The 19,906-nt window shown below is 38.5% G+C and overlaps 1 protein-coding gene across 4 annotated transcripts; it reads right to left on the reverse strand.

Moving 5' to 3' along the window:
- Positions 1–686: 686 nt before the first annotated feature.
- On the reverse strand, positions 687–15,476 carry znf800a (zinc finger protein 800a; the record flags this gene model as incomplete). 4 transcript variants are annotated; one of them, XM_084397136.1, is made up of 6 exons in its annotated part: positions 15,156–15,476; positions 12,006–12,139; positions 6,042–6,137; positions 5,632–5,775; positions 3,488–5,231; positions 687–1,672 (listed from the first exon to the last, which is right to left on the reverse strand). In XM_084397136.1, coding segments are annotated over exons 2-6 (2,109 nt in total). In that variant the 5' UTR covers positions 12,130–12,139; positions 15,156–15,476. The 4 variants fall into 4 exon arrangements, with proteins under 4 accessions (XP_084253262.1, XP_084253263.1, XP_084253260.1 ...); XM_084397137.1 differs by lacking the exon at positions 15,156–15,476 and adding an exon at positions 14,586–15,058; XM_084397134.1 differs by lacking the exon at positions 687–1,672 and having other exon boundaries at positions 3,484–5,231.
- Between the last annotated feature and the right edge of the window lie 4,430 nt (positions 15,477–19,906).

Raw genomic sequence — 19,906 nt, forward strand, 5'->3', positions numbered from 1 at the left:
ATGCTGACGTAATTCAATTTAGGAGGAGTGACGTATGTACGTGGTTTGAACACTAGCTATTTATGCTTTACAGGAGTCTCACACCACCTGAGGTCATTTCTCTTGTTTACTTAAACCTTTAATGAGTATATGAGCATAATAAGGTGACTAATTTTTCTTTTTCAAGTAATTTATTCTGTTTTTTAGATATAGATCTATCGACAGACATATGATAGATAGATAGATAGATAGATAGATAGATAGATAGATAGATAGATAGATAGATAGATAGATAGATAGATAGAGTACCGGTCAAAAAAAATTAGGCAGCACAACTGTTTCCAACATTGATAATAAATCAGCAAATTAGAATGATTTCTGAAGGATCATGTGACACTGAAGACTGGAGTAATGGCTGATGAAAATTCAGTCTTGCATCACAGGAATAAATTATATTTTAAAGTATATTAAAATAGAAAACTATTATTTTAAATTGTAATATTTCACATTACCGTTTTTTTTTCTTCTGTATTCACAAATAAATGTAGGCTTGATGAGCATTAAAAAACATTAAAAATAGTAATCTTTCCAAACTTTTTACCAGTAGGCTAGTCTACTGAACATGTTTATCTATCCTGATGGATAAATACAACAATCAAAATGCTTTTTTATTGGAAGGGTAGTATATAAAAAAAGTTGACAAATAATGTGTTTATTATCTTTATTTGAACAAAAAATCCTACTGCAAGCAAGGGTATACCAGGATTTTGCAAATAAAAAGGAGTGTGCATCAGAATATATCTACGGCGTTTGGAAAAAGCCCTATTATACACAAAAACAAATGTTTTAAAGCATTCTGCATGCACCCCAACTAAAAGGAACTTGCTCAAAAGCTTTATAATACTTGAAAGCAATGATGAGAGCCATCTACGAAAACTGAAAATTATTTTCTCATTAGCTTTAGTTATTAGTAGGCTACCAAACTACTTAGTAGGCTACCAGTAGTATTCTATTTCGTTTTAGTCAAAGATGCAACCTTTTGTTAAAGACAAACATAGTTTAAGCTGTTAAAAAATGTGGGCTCTCATTTCAGATGCATCCTGAGCAGCTTAATATATAGGCTTCGACTTTAAAGGGTAGAAGAAATATACGTACATTTCTAACAAATTAGCAGCATTTCAATCCATAGTTGATTAGAGAGGTGAACACATGGCAGGGAAATATGAAGCAGAGTTACATGAACTTATCTACTTATGAATATTTAACATTAGTTACACATGCTGTTCATATACAGATCAACCTCCTATGTATTTTACACTCAGTCCATAGTCCATTTATAAACATTCTTTGTGTATTTTTAAACTGTTGTTGAGAATACAGAAAAATAGTGGTATAATCCGTTAACAAATTAATCAAAATTCATTTTGAGAGTTGTTTACTTTAAACATTTTGCCAACACCAATAAATCAAAACTCATTCAAAATCAAATGAAGATCGGATACCATTTCTTTTACTACAGCGTCCTCTAGGGTAAAAATCTGGAACAACATTTTGGGCGCACTTCTTTCTTGACTCATTCAATCCCATTGTTTTCTACCCATAAGTTTGTCCATATTCCTTCCTCTTCTTTCGCATGGAGATAAACCCATCCATGAAATCCAGTGCAAATGTGCTATGTATTCTGAAAAAAAGTCTAAATGGACAGAAAAGAAAGGAAAAGTGAGAATCAAACATGTCATTCCTCATTAAATATATAACAACATAACTATCAAAAGTGAATAATAGGAATGATTTAAAAGAGAAAGGTGTGTGATAGTTCATGTAACAATGAAGGTTGTGTCATGTCACCCCACACCTGTACGACTTTCCTTCCTTCTACATTTTTATTTCAACAACAAGAGTTTGAGCAAATGATATTCATTTCCATTTGTAGGTGAACTATCACTTTAAGGGAATGGACATTTACAAAAACTTCTCGAGTATCACTATTCTGTCGGCAAAACCACTGGAGGCGCCCAGAAGTTTAAAAGGTCAGGTCAAAACGTGTAAAAGTTCAACACATCTACATATCTATTACAGAGAGCAGACAATGGGGAATCCCTCTCTGATACTGTCTGCAACCATGCATTCAAATTAGAGAGCAATTCCTATTACAGTGACCTTAGATTATTTGTCTGAGCATGTGATGAGGGAAAAAATAAGCACAGAGGCAACAGTGGCTTGGGTAACACAATTAAACCAAATGTGCCCAATTTGGATCCATTGAAACACTTAAAAGTTTAAGAAATTAAACTCAATCTCAGTGCCGCTCGCCCATGAAAACTTTGCCGTCACAATGCTAGAGCGGTTCCAGGTGTTTGCTTACTGGCCCAACCTAGTCTTAATATCGTGGTTTAAAGCAGAGTTCCTCAAATGCAGCCCTGTACCTGTACAGCAGAGTACAGCTCCAACCATAATCAAAGACTGGGGCAAGCTAATCAAGGTCTTCAGAAATACTAGAATTGTAATGGTAGGTAAGTTTGATCAGGGTTTGAGCTAAACTCTGCAGGGCAGATTTGAGGAACCCTGTTTGAGGAACCTCTAATAAAGACAAGTACTGGTGTCCAATGCAGTCTTGAAAACACTAAATCTTGTGAAAAGGCCAAATGTTTGACTCTGTTCAGCATCTCATCCTTTATGGGCTGGAGGAATGCTGCAAGCATATTAAGGCATGGAAGCTCACATCAGTTGCATCCAATTATAAGGGATTGTATCTTCAAAGACAGTCTAGGAAAGTCTTTCATCTTATTCAACAGTCTAAGATCACTATTTTTTGTACACCAAGTAGTGCTTTCCAAAGATGGCTGTATAAAATATATATAAAGTATTTTACAGTGTTATTTACAAGCTATAGTACTCTGTAACTTGTTATCAACAGCATATTGAACTAGATTGTTAAATTTTTACAAAACTAGCCTCTATTGCACTAAGGCAGAGGTGTCCATTTCTGCTCCTGGGTCACTATCCTGCAAAGTTTAGCCCCAATCATAAATACACACCTGAACCAGCCAATCAAGGACTTCGGGATTTCTAGAAACTTCCAAGCAAGTGTTTTGGGGCTGGCTGGAGCTCAATATTAGCCCTCCAGGAGCAGGATTGGACACCCCGTACTAGGGTGTTCTGGGTAATTACTCAGTATTTGCTAGGTGGTAACTTACTGGTCCAAGACAAAAGACTCAAACCCCAATTCTCTATGACATTCTGGTCCCTATATATGGCTCATGTTCCTTTTTCAATATAAGTCTATGGGAAGACTTACATTGAAGTCCCCTTTTTTTAAATGTCTGTAGAATTTTCAAGTCTAATTGCTTAGAAAGGAAACATCACACCTTGAAACACCGCTCAATTTGAGATACCATTCTTGTCCATAACGAGTTGCAGCCTGAAGTCTAATGCTTAGGGTTAGGGCTTTAAGGCAAGCATCTTAAAGTGCTTGTTGAATAAATGGCATAACAAAGAAGCAACCTACCAAATGAGGGCCTTTGATCGAGTGCTTCTTCCTTGTAATTTGTCCCCACTTGCAATGGCAGTCCTGTGTCTCCGCCTGTGAGTCTCAAGGTAGACCTTTTTGGCAAAAGCCCGGCCACACATATCGCATGCGTGGAGGGAAAAGTTTTTTGTTACCCTAACCTCAGTGCAGGTCTCCTGGCTTCTGGTGATGGGTGTGCCCTTGGTAACATTATGACTGCGAGTAACATGCGGGTTCTTGGTTGATTGAAGGTTCTTGTCTTGTCTATTTGGTGTGAGCGGAGACTCGAGTTTGCCTGTGTTAAGCGACGAGAGCGCAGAATGCTTTCGAGTGTTGGGGGATGTTGGGGATTCTTGTTTCTTTGTTTTGGGAGATATGAGAGGATCTTGTTGACGACTGTTAGGGGAAGCTGGTGGGTCTTGCGCTTTATGCTTCCCGTTACCCTCTTCTTTCGAATTTGGTTTCTTGCTTGTGTTGTTCAAGATTGCATCAGCTGGTTTCTTCACAGCCTGGTTCTCCAAGGCAGGCATGACCTTAGCCAGATAGCGTGACGACTTCTTGTGCACCACTGTGATATGGCGGATGACATCACGCTTCCGCCGTGACTCGTATCTGCAAATGGGGCAGCGGTAAAACTTTATGTAGATGCTATCGTTTCCATCGGTGTGCAGCTCGGAAATATGCTTGCCCAGGTTCTGACTAGTACTGAACTGACGTTTACACAACCAGCAGTAGATCCTCTTAAAGTCAAAACTCACACTGTGGTTTCCCTCTTCCTCTGAAGCTTTTGAAAGAGACAATTTCTTTGAATAAACCTTATCTTTTCTCTCGTGCTTCGATTTGGCCTTCTGAGAGCTGTTTTCTAGAATTGGCATCTTATGAACGATTCGCATGTGCCGCCTAAGCATTAGTTGGGAGCTGTACTTGCGTTTGCACAGCTTGCAGCGACAATTTGTCAGGTTGTACTGTGCCTTGTCTTGCTTGATTGGAGAGCTTGGAGCTTTCGTTGGAGAAGGAGGTTGAGTTTCAAGTAAAAGAGGCTGGCCTGGTCTTGTGGCAATTTCCGGTGTGATCAAATCCCGCTTTAAGCCACGGTGGACCTCGTCGAAGTGGCGACGAACATTGGCCTTGGTGGCAAAGGACTTTTTGCACACTGGGCAGCTCTTCCCTGGAGAAGGTGGTGGTTCAGCAGGATGCTTGTCCTTCACCATAGACAGCAGGCTGGTGGGAACAGTGCGCGTCTCTGTAAATTTGCGCAACTCCTCCATCCTCTGCCAATGCATTTTTCGGCAGTGGCGTCGCACGCTGCGTCTGGAGCTGAAGTCTTTTCCACAGAGACAGCAAGAGATCCTCATCTCCTTTATCTCAGAGGCGGCACTCTCCTCTTCTTCTTCCTCCCCTTCTACTGGCTCAATCTTTATTTGCTCTTCACAGCTCTGACCTTCTTTAGCAGGTGGTTCTTCAGGTTCAGTTTCCATCTCGTCCTCAATATCTGACTGCTGGACCTTTTTGGGTGCCAAAATAGATTTGCGGCGATTTTTCTTCTCAGGTACTGGGATCCCAGTCTCGGGGGTAGGGGTTTCTGGCGTGTTCTGAATTTCCACAACTGCCACTTGTTGAAACACTGCATTGGGGTTGGTCTCAATGGCTTCCAGCTGAATGACATGTTTTTCTTGTTCTTTCTGTGGATAGATGGCTTGAAGAAGTTCTTTGATGGCTTGGCTCTGCCCACCTTGTGAAGGCTCTGCAGAAAGTAGTAACATCACAAAATATTAATCTAATTAATAAATACTATTATATTCATGGGTCCAAATGCAACAATTTGAAGTATGTTTTCACATCTTTTGAAGAACACATGAATGGTGCTAGAACTCAGACTATTGCCAAGCGGTTTCCTGGGCATTGCTATGTAGTTGCTTGAATGTTTTCACATTTCTTCCTTTTGTGGAGCACAAAAAGAAAATATTTTGAAAATGATGTTTTGTCCATACAAAGAAAGTCAATGGAGTGCAATGTGTTTGGACTCCAATTGACTTTGAACAGTTGAAGCATTCTTCAAAATATATTCCTTTTGTGTTCTGCAGAAAAAAATAAAGTCATACAAGACTTTTTAAAAGTCAGAGCGCTTAAATGGATGTACAAACCATCTGACTGAGGTTGTCGCGAAAAGCAGTAGAGCTCCTTGTGAGTGACCAGATTCGGTAGACCACGGAACAGACTTCGACAGATTTTGCACTCAAATATGGTGTCAACCTCCTTCAACAGCATGTGTTTGAGTTGAGCTGTACCTGCAATAACAGCACATGTTGAAAGCAAGCAATTATCATTAGGCAATACGGAAACATACTTTCATATAAGAAAACTATTAGAGGGAAATCTCATTGTTCAAAATCTCACTCAACATAGGTTTCAACTTTGTTTCATTGTATAGCAATTCACTTTCAGTAAGGACAGACAATGTCTTGGTGATGGCAAAATGTGTCGTGTCTGGTGAATAAAAGAGGTCTTCATGACATGCATTTACTGAATGATCAAAGTTCTGGGATTGAAGTACCTGAGCGAAAACACTCAATGATTTGAAGAATTCCTGACTTGGATGTCTGGAGCTGCTTTTGAAGCAGGGGTGGATCACCAGGCTCAATCGAATGTACTAAAACAGAAAACAGTGAAAGGAACATTTTAGATTATACTTAATGTAAAACATGTTTTCACAAAAGTCTTCTGTTGAAGTTCCATCATTCAGGTATGGGGACAGTAAAGGGATTAAATCTGTTGTAGGGACTAAGAGGTAAGGGTGTGGCAAGACGCCCAATGGTAGCTGGTTAAGTGCACTACAGCTAATTCAAACAAAAAGGCGGTGACTGCCTGCTCATGTGCCCGTGGAGCTACCGACCCTCCTGCAAAGCCTATGAACTTAGCAATTCAAACCTGGATCCATTTCTGCCTTTCATTTGCATTTTAATTTGAATAAAAGCCACATGTAATTCTAATCCCACATGTGTCTTTGCTCACCTACACATGATGCCAACTTTAGGGCATGACAGGAAGATGTATAATATGACTACATACATACGGACTGTAGATAATAATTAGTGAACTCACTGCTTGTATAATTGTATTCTTATAATGATTAATGTAAATGTTCAAGAAAAAGTAGAATTGTTATCAGAGCTGGACAACTTTTTTGCTCAACAGCCACTGTGGCTAGTGGTTTTCCAAAGTTACACTTAATTTGACATAATTGACTGTGTTTACGAGAATACTCGCAAATGGACATTATTTTGTGTGTATTTGACTGTTTAAGTGCAATAAGCAGCAAAAAAAGAACTCAATTTAGTGTTGATGGTGGTACTGAATTATTATTGAACTATACTGCACTTTGTGTGTGAGCACAAAATCTGCGTGAATTAAGAAAATTATGCACAATATGCAAAATCCCACGCCGAATTTCAAGCCCTGTAATAGCAACAGTTTTCATTCAAAGCAAATTAAAAGAGTAAGTGAGTGAGGGGAGGCGGGTTTGTGTGTAACTTGCTGTCGGAAAGATGAGAGAGCGAGAAAGGACAGCTGGTATCGTGTATCTATTCTGCGGAAAATGAGTATTGGAAGCATTTCATATATTTCAGTAATGACATCGTTTATTATTTCAAATGCCTTTTTAAAAGACTACATTTGAAAAATAGATATATTATACATAAAATTTGGAGGGTTGGCGGGTGTTAATGTCAAGCCCTGATTATTATGTAAAGGCAGTAGAATCTTGAGGAAATATTTTAACCAAACCAAAAATCTTCTATTCGATTAGTTTCTATTTTTTCAATACTAACTGTATATAATTCCTAAATAAATAACATCAATGAATCTATGTATGGCATCTTTCCTTTAAGGCTTTCAAATAAACCAGGATAGAGTCTGTCTAAAAACCTGTCTAGATGAAACTACTCAGTGTTTAGTTATCAGAGACAACAAAGACTGGAGGGAAGAGAGGCCATAGCCGAGGCCAGGACAAATAAAATAGTAGATCTATTTCCCCATGGACATAAGCATCTTTTGGTTTGCAACACTTCCATCATTCTTTTGTACACTTGCAAGACTGCAAGAGATCTGCAATAATCATTGTTCCTTAAGGCAACTCTTTATTGTTAGTAGTGATTTCGACTTTGTTATTTTCTTCCCATGCGATGTCTACCAACTGAGAGTCACCTGGTAAAATCTGCAGGGACTTTTGATGATGTGTAAGTTACACCTTCTCATCTGATACCAGTTGTCTGAAAGTTATGGCGCACATTACATTAACTATGAGAACACATGAGAATATTACATTACTTAGACTATTTAAAACCATCTGCCAACATACTTTTTCCATTTAAATTTATTAAAATATGCTGCACATTTCACAGTGCATTAGCAGGGTAATTTTACTATAATATAGTTTTGTCAAAGTGGAAACTTAAAGGGGAACTTGGCAACTATTTCAACTTAAAAAATCCGTTTAGAAAACATTTGGATCGTTAAATAACCTGTTCTGGTGAGAATGGTGACTTTCCCCACACCCCCCAGCGTTCCCCAACGGAAAACCAACCTTGCAACATGGGGACTAACGTCCTGGTAAGTTGGAAATAGGAAGTCTCGTGAGAAGCGAGAACGAGCGAGAAACACGAACTGCTTTACGGCAATTCAACAAACACACACGCCATATGATACTGTGTATGATGTATTACCCACCTCGGTGGACATAGCTCCACACGATAAAGTTGGCCGGCTCCCATAATAACAAATGCACATGAGCAGGAGTAGAAAGGGAGAGGAGGGTGCCGCAAGTGAGATTTTTTTACTACAGTGTTGTGAAATATACGGCCCACAGCTCGTTGAGAAAACACGCGACAACAAAAGTGAAAATCAGCGAAGAAATGGCTAGAGTTGCCTTGTTCCCCTATAAAAAGTTAGTGAATGCAGGTTTAAATTTCTGTTCAAAATGAACAAAAATTAAATAATGAGTCAATTACATCAATCCTTCTTCCAAAACGTGTTTTTTTCCTACCCTGATTCACTATGGTAAGCCTATTATAAGTGTTTATTTTTAGACGGGCCGAACAGCTTTCACAGGAAATTGCGTACATACGTCACTCACCCATGCATGTCTCCTCATATCCATAAATAGAGAAAAGTTTGACGCGTGTATGGGAGTGGCAAAGGTTAGTTGTCACAAAGACCGAGAACGGTTGACATGGAGCAGCTAAATCTCGACCTGCGAGAAATCGTCCGTTTTAAAGAAATGCCGAACAGAGGACAGTCTGCTGGCAAAAAGAGAATGTGACAGAGCTCGTAATAAGACCAGAATCAACATTGGCTTGGCTTCCCGGAGATGTTGAGAACTGAGGGATTTGAAATGTTGTAAAAGCAGAAATGGCGTTTTTATAACTCAACAGATCGAGTAAGGTATTTTATTGAAAAGATAAACTGCCATGGGCGTAGATTACGCGGGGAACGTGTCCCCCCCACTTTTTATAAAATGTAAATTCGTCCCCCGCACTTTTTCGTAGGGCAAGTGTGTTCACGACAAGTTGAGGTTTTCGCCGGCCAATGTGTATACATCCAGATTTAAATTCAAAGAGTCAAGATAGTCTATACGTGACTTTCACGTTTCCATGGTAATCAGTCACTCGTGCATCACGACATGCCCATGCTCGCACCGCACCCGCGCTGTATCCATCATTTTCACTGTATCCATCATTCACTCCCACCCCCTCCCTTCTGGGCTCCTTCCAAAGCCACGCCCCCAAAACACATGAACGCGCGATGCCGACCGCTCAGCTGGAGGACGCGTTTGCCAGCGCCGAGCGGAGAGGAGCGCAGTGCAGTGCATGTAGTGACATCATGTCAGAATCACATGTAATAAAATACTTTATCATGATGAATATAAACAACTAACATGGCTGTTAGTACTCACTATCAAGCTAGCATATCGATACTGGTAAAGTTTAAAATATATTGAGTTTGATTCGGTAACGAGCTAATAACATAAGGCAAAGCTAAAAACAGGTTGCATTGATACACGTTTACCATCAGTTACACTGTGATGAAGGTGAATGAGATTCATAACATATACGGTGTTTTGCATGTAAGAGCTTCCACGATGAAAGCACTGTTGAGGACTAACGTTACACTCCGGTGACAAGTAGCCTACCTTTCTACCTTACTAGTTCCTTTTTTTGCCTTGTTTGCCTTCGCTGAATGTATATGCAGGTACTGGGGATTGTGACTGCTCTTTCTCTGCCATAATTGTGATTCTTCCTAGCTTCCGTGCCTCTTCCCCTCCTCGAGTCAAACGGGTCCGCGCATGTGGGCAGCTCCTGTAGCGGCAGGGGTGGTAGCCATGGTAGCGAGGGAGAGGGACAGTCACCCAGCCAATCATTTCATTCGTTCCGAATGGAAATAAGTAGTTGTGTTTATTGCGCCCTGAGAGGACTACAGACACTCGATTTTTATACTTTCTTTTTCAGAGTACTTACATTTTAATTATGTATTGGTATATAAAGAAAGTTTAAAAAAATGTGGAATTTTTTTTTTTTTTAAGAACCTGCCTTTAATGCTGAATTTGGATTTTCATGCATTAACATCCACTATATCTCTGCTTGAATCATGCTGCTTGTAACATGTGTAGCCTACATAATGTTTACCATATTTAATTCGGTAACACTTTACAATTAGATAAAGTTTGTAGACAAGCTTTAAGTTGTCTTGAAAAAGCCTAACCAGAAAGTTTGAAGTAGTTTTAAAAGCTTGAAGTTAGCCTACACAAAAAACTATTTGAAATATGTAAACAATATAGTACAATATACAATATAAAGTACAGAACATCTTTCTTTCTTTCTATATTATTGCTTTAAACATAAATAGCATATTAAGCCAAGTAAGCAAAAACCTGTCCAAAAAAAAAAAAAAAAAAAACTGGTATAACACTTGACATTCAGTCCCCCTCACTTTTGAAATGATGGCTACGCCCCTGTAAATTGCCATCTGTAGCATTCAAACAGAGTTTATTGTAAATCATTATCTATTGTGAAGGGTCACTTCATTATGATTGTTGTTGTGCTGGAATTTAAGGAAGTACCGTGTCTATTAATGGATATAGCGACAGTAACGTCTTCAGCTAGTCAGCTTGAGATCCTTTACATCTAAACTGGTTATATCACTTAAGCCTAGTAGTGAATATTTTATGAGCAGTAGGATCACCATATTGATCCGCACAGTCACGCAGAGCCAAAGCACAACCAAAACAATGTTCTTCCGCAAAATGCTAGAGGGCCAAAAGTTACTTAGCGTTTCTTTAAATAAAGGAAAATGTTAAACGTATAGACAACATTTGCTTCTAAAATATTTGACCTTTTTTTCAACATTGAAAAAAGCCATTTATTCATAACTTGTGTTTAAACCTCAAATCAACAACTCTATCCAGCATGAATATTAAGAGGGGTAATTGTGATTAAATATGATACACCTGTGTTTTACCAGATGAGAAGTTTATCTATGCATCATCTTTTTACTCTTTTAATTCATTTTATAACATCATCGTATATCTCTTTTAATCCCTTTATAACTGTTTTAATCTCCCTTGCTTTTATTTTGTGCTTATTTTAATTCTGTGTAAAGCACTTTGAATTGCCATAGTGTATGAAATGTGCTATATAAATAAACTTGCCTTGTGTATTAAATATTTTTATGAGCTGCTTCCTAAAACTATTATTTTTGCATTAAAAGCCCATCCTGATTCTTTTCAAAAGGAAAGAATGAACTGTGTATCTCACTATCAGCCAGTATTCGTGACTCTATCTGCCTCAGAACACCAAGTCTTTATTTATGGTCATAAATTACTTTAAAGACAACAACTCCAGGTCACTGAAATTAGCACCAGTCAAACACACATAACAATCCGCCGAGCTAGAAATCTTGTTCCAGATAATTATGGAAATATGTGAGAGACACATTGGAATGTGATTGTTCTACATTAACAACCAAGTCGCCACAAGACATTGCATTTAAATCGAACTACATTGATAGATCTTTGCAATTAATGCATAGAGAAGGCATAAATCTTGATTTCACTATGTATGTGGGTCCATCCAAACTAACTTTGATTATGCACAGATATCACCACGAGGGAATAACACAACTTCGAATTATCAATGAAATTAATGTAAAATACATGAAGTCTAATTTTACTCCTGTAATGTGATGCATTTCTGAATGCAACAGGATTCAACAAGAAAAAATGTAGGCGGTAGTTGATTTGAACCATTTGGAATTGATTGGATATTGGAAAGTGGGCGTTGCATACCAAAATGCAGCCAAAAATAAGAGCGATTTTTAACGTCAGCCTAAAAGGAAACATTTTTTCCACTTTGGATTAACTTGCACTGACAAATCGTGCACAATAAGAGCAGGAATGTGTATTTAAAAAGGAAACAGGGGCAGTTTTGATTACATGTTGACTTTAAGGTGCTGAGTGAGTTCCTACCTGGATTTTTGCCACAAGGCTCTTGAGGGGTTTCTGTTTGGCAACTGAAGTCCTGAAGTGTCTCAGTCTGGCAGCATTTGTCACTAGTCAGGCTTCCTTGATCTTCGCTGTTAGTAGCCTCCATCCTTTATGAACTTAAAAAACAAATAAAAAAGTTAATCAGTGGAGCTATTTCTTTTGAATGCTTTTGATAGAGAAATTACTTTATTCCCACATGCCTCTTAAAATGGCAAGTCCTCCAGCAGCAGCATAAAGTAGCACAAGTTAAAATTCAAAAATCAGATATAAATTATACAGGTATTTACAAAGACAAACAGACATTACTGTCGCTGTGATGATCGTGTGATAATTTACCGAGGAAATAAATGTCAATATGAGGCATAACGGTTGTGTGCTAAAAATGACAAAACAATATGAATGATGGAAATGTCTGCCGTGCATCAAACAAACATCATAATTGCCCAGATGTAATGGAAAGAATAATGTGAGACAACAGGACAAACTGAAATGAGATTTCATTCCTGATCGAAGAGCTTTTAAATATCAATATATTGCCTTAAAGCCCCTTTTACAAAACTACGTCGACATGAACTTGTACATGTTAGTCTTAGATTTACTGAAACTTTTACAAAACATACATTTTTAGATTCCTAAAAGTAGAAATAACCAAATAATCTCAATTTTAGCATCCGCTGCACTCACAAAAATGTATAATGTTCAATATTTGTGCCAAAAAAATTCAAAATAGTAACTTACTACATTATGTTACTACAGTAAAACTGGTAAATTGGTCAAAAAGGTCATAAAAAGAGCCATGGAGAACCCATAAAATGTAGCTAATGATTTTAGGCAATGACAAACAACATTAACGTATTGTACTTACTATTTAACAGATTTTAGCTTAACATATGTAGGCTATACATTTCATATTTGTATCAACTTCGTTGCAGTTCACTAAAATAGTCTTGTGGCTTGATAAGTGCTTGACTCTTCATGTAAACTCTCTTTTCATAGACTTAACTGTAAGTAGCAGCTGTAACTGTGGTATTTGGGCACTAACTATGGTAAACCATGGTACTATGGTAAATGTTTATTGATGTGCTTCGGTATGTACCGTTGTTTTATGTAACTCGTTTCCAAAGTGTTCTTCTAGCGCAAATGAAATCTATAATAAGTCGTGTTGTGATTGTGAAGGACATACACCTGACCCAAACATTCGCGAGGCAGGAAGTCGCGAGCGCTGCACGAGAGAACACGTGTCCGTGGCCAACTGCACAAACGAACATAATCATCCTTCATAATACCACACATCATGCTTTAATATAGCGCAATACTTATGGAAGGCACATGTGTTCGGTACGAGTGGTATTGTGGGTAGCAAATCAATAAGACGCGTGCACATCTTAGTATCAAGGTGTGCTCGTGTCTGAGTAAGTACTTTGCAAACTTCATAACAATGGAACTTGTAAGAATTACCAATAAAAACTAAAGCGTGATATCCACGTGCGAGAGCAAGCATAACAACCGAGAACGTGTTGAAATGACCATCACCACCCAAAAGCATCAGAGACATTTGGCCACGTGACCGGAAAAAAAAATTATTTAAAATAATAGACACACGATCTTTGCCCGTCCATCCTGAAGCATTGAGATTAAACGCAATGGATCGAATCATTGAAATCACTATCACATTATGCTTTAAATAACACAACTCTAAAAACCAAAACATCTTATGCTAGTTTAGAACCACGGGGTCACGTATAGGCTCGCGAGCAGGCAAAAACATCATTTTGTATCACGATTTCACAGATAGATGCATCAACATATAGTTAAATAATAAATTCGCACTTTTAGACTACAAAAATGCCCATACCATCTTCAGAAACAAACTCACATTCACACTAGCACGCATCAAAACACATTGGGGCCACAAGGGGCCAAATGTGAACAACGTAAAAAGTTGATACCCAAATTTAGCAGTGACACTCTCCAAATCTCAGCAAAATATATCCCACAGGAACGTCTGGATGACGAGGAGAGGCATATTAGCATCAGTTCACACGTTTGGCTGACTTATGATGGGAGATTGTGGATGCATGTGTGCGGGAACGCGCGAAGCCATTGGCTGCACGAGCATCACCAAGTCCACAGTGGCTAAAAAGAGGCATCTGACCAGCAAAAAAGAGAGTGTATCCGAGACTATCCCTCAGATAACACCGAAAACTGTGTGTTTGCGTTATTCGTGCCTGTTCGTGTGGTTCAAAAACCTGTTGGAATAGCCTGGGTTTGCGTTCTCCCCTATGCGCAATTTAGACACGTCGTGGCGCATTCACACTTCATTTAGCCAAACTGTTTAAAAATGTAAGCGCAGGTTATAACGCCGTGTTTAGTCGGATATTCAGGCTATTTAGCGTTTTCGTGAGGAAATTTGCATCGCTCCATTATTCTGTAAATCTCTTTTACACGGTTACATTGTCAGGCCAAATCTCCTCTATTGCGGACCACAATGGGCCAGATTAACTTGATGGAGAAGGAGAGCCCATGTGCAGAATGGAGCTTTAAAGAAGGATTGATGCTTACCAGGGAGCGAGTGCGGCGTAAAGGCGGGCTGACGCGAGAGGCTGATACAAAAGACGACGTTTCCACTAACTTGCAGTGCTTTCCGAACACAAACCCAACACAATATACAATCGCGTCCTCAAACAGTGACAAACCGAGAACATTCGAGCGGATTTACACGATTACAAGGCACGTCCGAATGATAAAGTGCTGCGCTTTGCGGCGCTGTGCCATCTTCCCGAAGCCGCTTTGGCGCACAGGTCTGGTGACCCTTCCGCCTTTGCGCGTCCTCTCCTCTTCGGTGTTTTGTTATGAAGTGCCAAATTCACTCCCCAAGTAGGCCCGTGGACTTGCTCTATCTCTGCGGGCAGTCGTGGCGAGTCCGAATCAACTCTCGCTCTAATTTAAGCGCTCAGAACAAGTGCGTTTTCCCCGGTTGCACAGCCAGCTCGAACGGTGACGCCATTTTCTGTTGAGAACAACCACGCTCGCGCAGGATAGGAAACGACACTGGTCCGCTGCACGATTCCGGGCCCGAGTGGGCAACTCCCGCGGTTGAAATCAGCCGAGATGTGTTCGCAGAGTTCTTACCTTTTGGAAAAACGACGCTGGATTTCGAGTTGGGATGGTCGGACGCGGTCCGGAGGTGGTTTCTCTCGCCTCTCGCGCTGACGCTGCCCTCTCGGAAGCTGCCTTTGTGCACGCGAGGACCTCTCGGCGGAGAAGCGGCTGTTGCGCAAAGGTGCAATGGATGTTCGAGACCAACAAAATGTGGCACCCGATGTTGTCGCCGGGTTGGTTCTTTACATATGACCCCCCACAACCCGTGCCACTAACTGAGGAAATTAATCGAGCCGTTTTTAATTTCACACACCCACATAAAAGCGTTGCAAATGCAGCGATTCCAAACCCAAATTTAAGCCGAAGGAGTCTTGCATTTGGCGATTAAGACTGCGAATTTATGGGGATTTAAAAAAAAAAAAGTTTTAATTTAAATACCCTTCCCAAATTATATTTTAATGATTTTTAATCTATATTTTAATTTATTTATGAGTGATTCTACAATTAGGAAAACTTTTAGCTACTTGAAATCTGAAAAAAAAAAAAAAAAAAAAAAACTTCTTTAAAGTTGGTTTGTTAAACATGTATTTGTCCTGAAATAAAAACAGGCCTTGATAAGTAGCTTTTAATAACTGCTGTTGTGGGGTTTTGATATTGTTGTGTTATGGCAATGATGTCGAGGGGATGACGGAATTGCTAACACAACAAGTGCCTTAGCAGCTAATTAACTTGTTTATTTGATTTGTGTCAAACAAATAAACAAATAAATAGCCTACATTTCTGAATTAAATTTCTAAAATACGTAAATAATAAGCAGTCTTGGTAAAGACAACTAAACCACCCGGATCATTAATTTTTTTTTTATTAATTAAGTTTGTTCTTCAAACTCTCAAGAGATGTGATTTCCTGTCAGTTATTGTTTACATCATAACCCAATAAAATTATTGTTGGCTAACCCTAAACCCTTTAAAAAGTAAGTAACCTGGTTGCCTTAAAAATGTTAGTTAAAACAATAAAGGAGATAAAAGAGAAACTCAAAATATTATGTTATCTGAACCACATTAGTTATTTAAGTTGATTTGACTAAAGAAAAAAATGTTGCGATAACAAATCATGAAAATAATTTTTTTACAGTGTTGGTAATGACAAAAGGTATGTTGACAGTAAATTGTACATATAATTATTAAAATAGCTTTTAAAAGATTTTAAGGGAAAAGTACATTTAAAAGCGAAACAAGGAAGTCTGGGTAAGAGTCATGCCTAAAATATAGAGGAACTGTGGCAGATTCAATCAACACTCTTAAACATTTGGTAAAAGTAATTAAAAAGGCACAATGGAGTACTTTTACATTAAAGTCGGTATAAATCGATTTCATTCTTTTTTTAACTAAAATATTTTTTTGTTTTTTTAAATCATCCAGGGGACAGAATATTGGATGGAATATTTCTTCTATTTGGAGAATCACCTTTAGTTTTAATTATTTAATTTAGGCCATGTGATTTTAGTATCTGTTTAAACACAAAAGTCGTAACCTACACTCAGTATAACAGGTATCACTGAAAGGACATTACAACTCCTCATAACAGAGGGAACACCTCACATGCATTCACAACTCTGAACTGTTGCCACCACAATTAGCATAACATTGTTCTTCCCATTCAACTGTTAATGTAAGCAGTCACTCTCTCCACTGGGCTTTTGCATTGAGTCAGTGTAATTACTAACAGTTTTGATTAAATTTACTCAAAGGTAAACTGGTGTCCAATGATAAATGTGCTACTCGTGTGATATATTTATTCACATCGATAAGACTTTCTCATGCATGATTTGCATTAAATAGAAAATATCAAACCAAGTGGCGTCTGCAAACAAGTGCTGCTAAAACTAACTTCACATTTCTCGTCATTTTGCAATTGAACCGTGATGTTTGGTGATTTTTAGTGGGTGTATGAAGTCAGTTCCCCTCAAATCCACAGGTGTCCTAAGAGTAACATCAGGTGTAGAGAATCCCATTAACCATCAACATGATCCACTGATGTCTGACAACCACAGTGTCACAATATTTTTTATCTTTACTCTGCACAGTATATTTATTGATTTATCATTTTAAAGCTACACTTTTTTATGAAATTCTTTATTTGAACAGTTTTATTTGTGCTTTAAAAAAAGAATATATATTTTTTTAAGAAATTAAACAATTAAAAATGATAAATAATCATTTATTAAAATGTAAAATAAAAATAAATACTTAAAATAAAGTACAAAAAAGTTGTTCTTCAGTTTTCTTTTTCCTCTTGTCTATGACACAGCTAGTGCTCATTATGTTTCTGTGTTAAAAGGATAGTTAACTCAAAAATAAAACTTCTGTCGCCATTTAATTTCTATGGAACACAAAAGAAGATTCTCAGTCAATGTAAAAAGTGATCACATGAACCCAATAGTTGTGGGTTACAATATACTTTAAAGCATCTTTTATGGCATTGACAAAAAAATGACATATCAAGATAGTGTATCCTGATTAAAAGTTTAAATAAATAAAACTAAAAAAAAAAATAAAAAAAAAAAGGTGAATGACATTTGTAGACAATTATGGTAATTAACATCTGAAAAAGTCAATGGGATCCAAAGCAATACTGGACCCCATTGACTTTCATTGGGTGTGTCTCAATCAGCTCAGTCAGTCGGCCATTTTAAGGGCTTTCTCAATCGCAAAACCTGATACGTCCGCTCCCTAAAAAGTCCCACAATGCACCGTGAAAACCAGGAAGCATCGATGCTCACTATGTTCCCTTAACGTAAGTTCTGAAGCACGAAACATAAGTCACATGAGCAAACTCGCTGCACATAACATGTGACATGACATGTCAAGGCATCTGTCTCTGCATTTAACCCATCCAAGTTAATGCAAACACATTATAGGAGTAGTGAGTACTGAACACACACACACACAAACACACTGCAAACCGTGAACACACACATCCGGAGCAGTGGGCGGCCATTCGCTGTGGCACCCGGGGAGCGATTGGGGGTTAGGTGCCTTGCTCTAGGGCACCTCAGTCATTTCCTGTCGGTACTGAAGCTCGAACCCACAACCTTCATGTTACAATTCTGACTCTCTAACCATTATGCCACGACTGCCCCTCACCGACACACGATAGCTGTGTTTTAAAATACAAACCATTACTTAATCATATCTCAGCATAAACATACATCGCTGGAGAGGTAATGAACATAATCTAGCTAACATTTACAGCTGAAATGTTGCACGTATGTGTAACAAGCAAAGTATTTATCATACTGTACTTTAAATAACATTAAAACATAATGTCAGGATGAGGTCATTGCTGCTGTTGTTCATAAATACCAGTAGTGATTCTGTACAATGAGGACATTGTCGTGTCGCCGGAAACAGAGTCATCAGTGTCCCAATGTGTAGTGAGTCAGGGTCCTTACTGCCCTTACCAGTGCCCGAATTCATGTATGATATATTGATTCACGACCTTGGAAGCTAGGGAGCTGATTGAGACGCACCAATAGTATGAACAACAACAGATGATGGTGACAGAAGTTTCATTTAAATAGCCGTTGTCACCTTCACTTGTACATGTGTTTACAAGACCTTCCTTGACAATCCAGTCTCCTAATAGCTCTAATATAACACTATACCCTTAGAAAACCTGGAGTCATAAAAATTTGCTTTATGTTGCATATAGGAATCAACTATTGCATTTATTAATATATGGTAATAATAATATATATAGACTACACACACACAAATATATTTACAAACTTATATGCGATTAATCGATTTGACAGCACTAATCTGTAGAGGGTTAAAGGGATACTCCACTTTTTTTGGAAATAGGCTCATTTTACAACTCCCCCAGAGTTAAACAGTTGAGTTTTACCGTTTTCGAATCCATTCAGCCGATCTCCGGGTCTGGCGGTACCACTTTTAGCATAGCTTAGCATAGATCATTGAATCGGACAGGACCATTAGCATCTCTCTCAAAAAAATGACCAAAGAGTTTCGATATTTTTCCTATTTAAAACTTGACTCTTCTGTAGTTACATCGTGTACTAAGACCGACGGAAAATGTAAAGTTGCGATTTTCTAGGCTGATATGGCTAGGAACTATATTCTCATTCCTGCGTAATAATCAAGAAACTTTGCTGCCGTACCATGAGTCCAGCAGGCGTAATGATATGACGCAGCGCCTGAAAATAGGTCTAATAGGTTAGACAAACTTAGCCCCGGTCACGTTGGAAGTTACCGATCTGGGGACTATTTTCAGGCGCTGCGTCATATCATTACGCCTGCTGCACTCATGGTACGGCAGCAAAGTTTCTTGATTATTACGCAGGAATCAGTTTTTCCGTCGGTCTTAGTACACGATGTAACTACAGAAGAGTCAAGTTTTAAATAGGAAAAATATCGAAACTCTTTGGTCATTTTTATGAGAGAGATGCTAATGGTCCTGTCCGATTCAATTATCTATGCTAAGCTATGCTAAAAGCGGTACCGCCAGACCCGGAGATCGGCTGAATGGATTCGAAAACGGTAAAACTCAACTGTTTAACTCTGGGGGAGTTGTAAAATGAGCCTATTTCCAAAAAAAGTGGAGTATCCCTTTAAACACTTGCATAATAGCTCATGTAAAAATAAAACACGTTCATAATGTATGAATTAAGGCACAAGGTCAGTAAGTTGGCGAGCTTTAGCTGATACTAAATAAAAAAAAACACTTTTAATGTGAGGTTGTGGTTACAACTCACTCAA

The sequence above is a fragment of the Rutilus rutilus genome, assembly GCF_951802725.1.
Source record: "Rutilus rutilus genome assembly, chromosome: 23".
NCBI lineage: Eukaryota > Metazoa > Chordata > Actinopteri > Cypriniformes > Leuciscidae > Rutilus > Rutilus rutilus.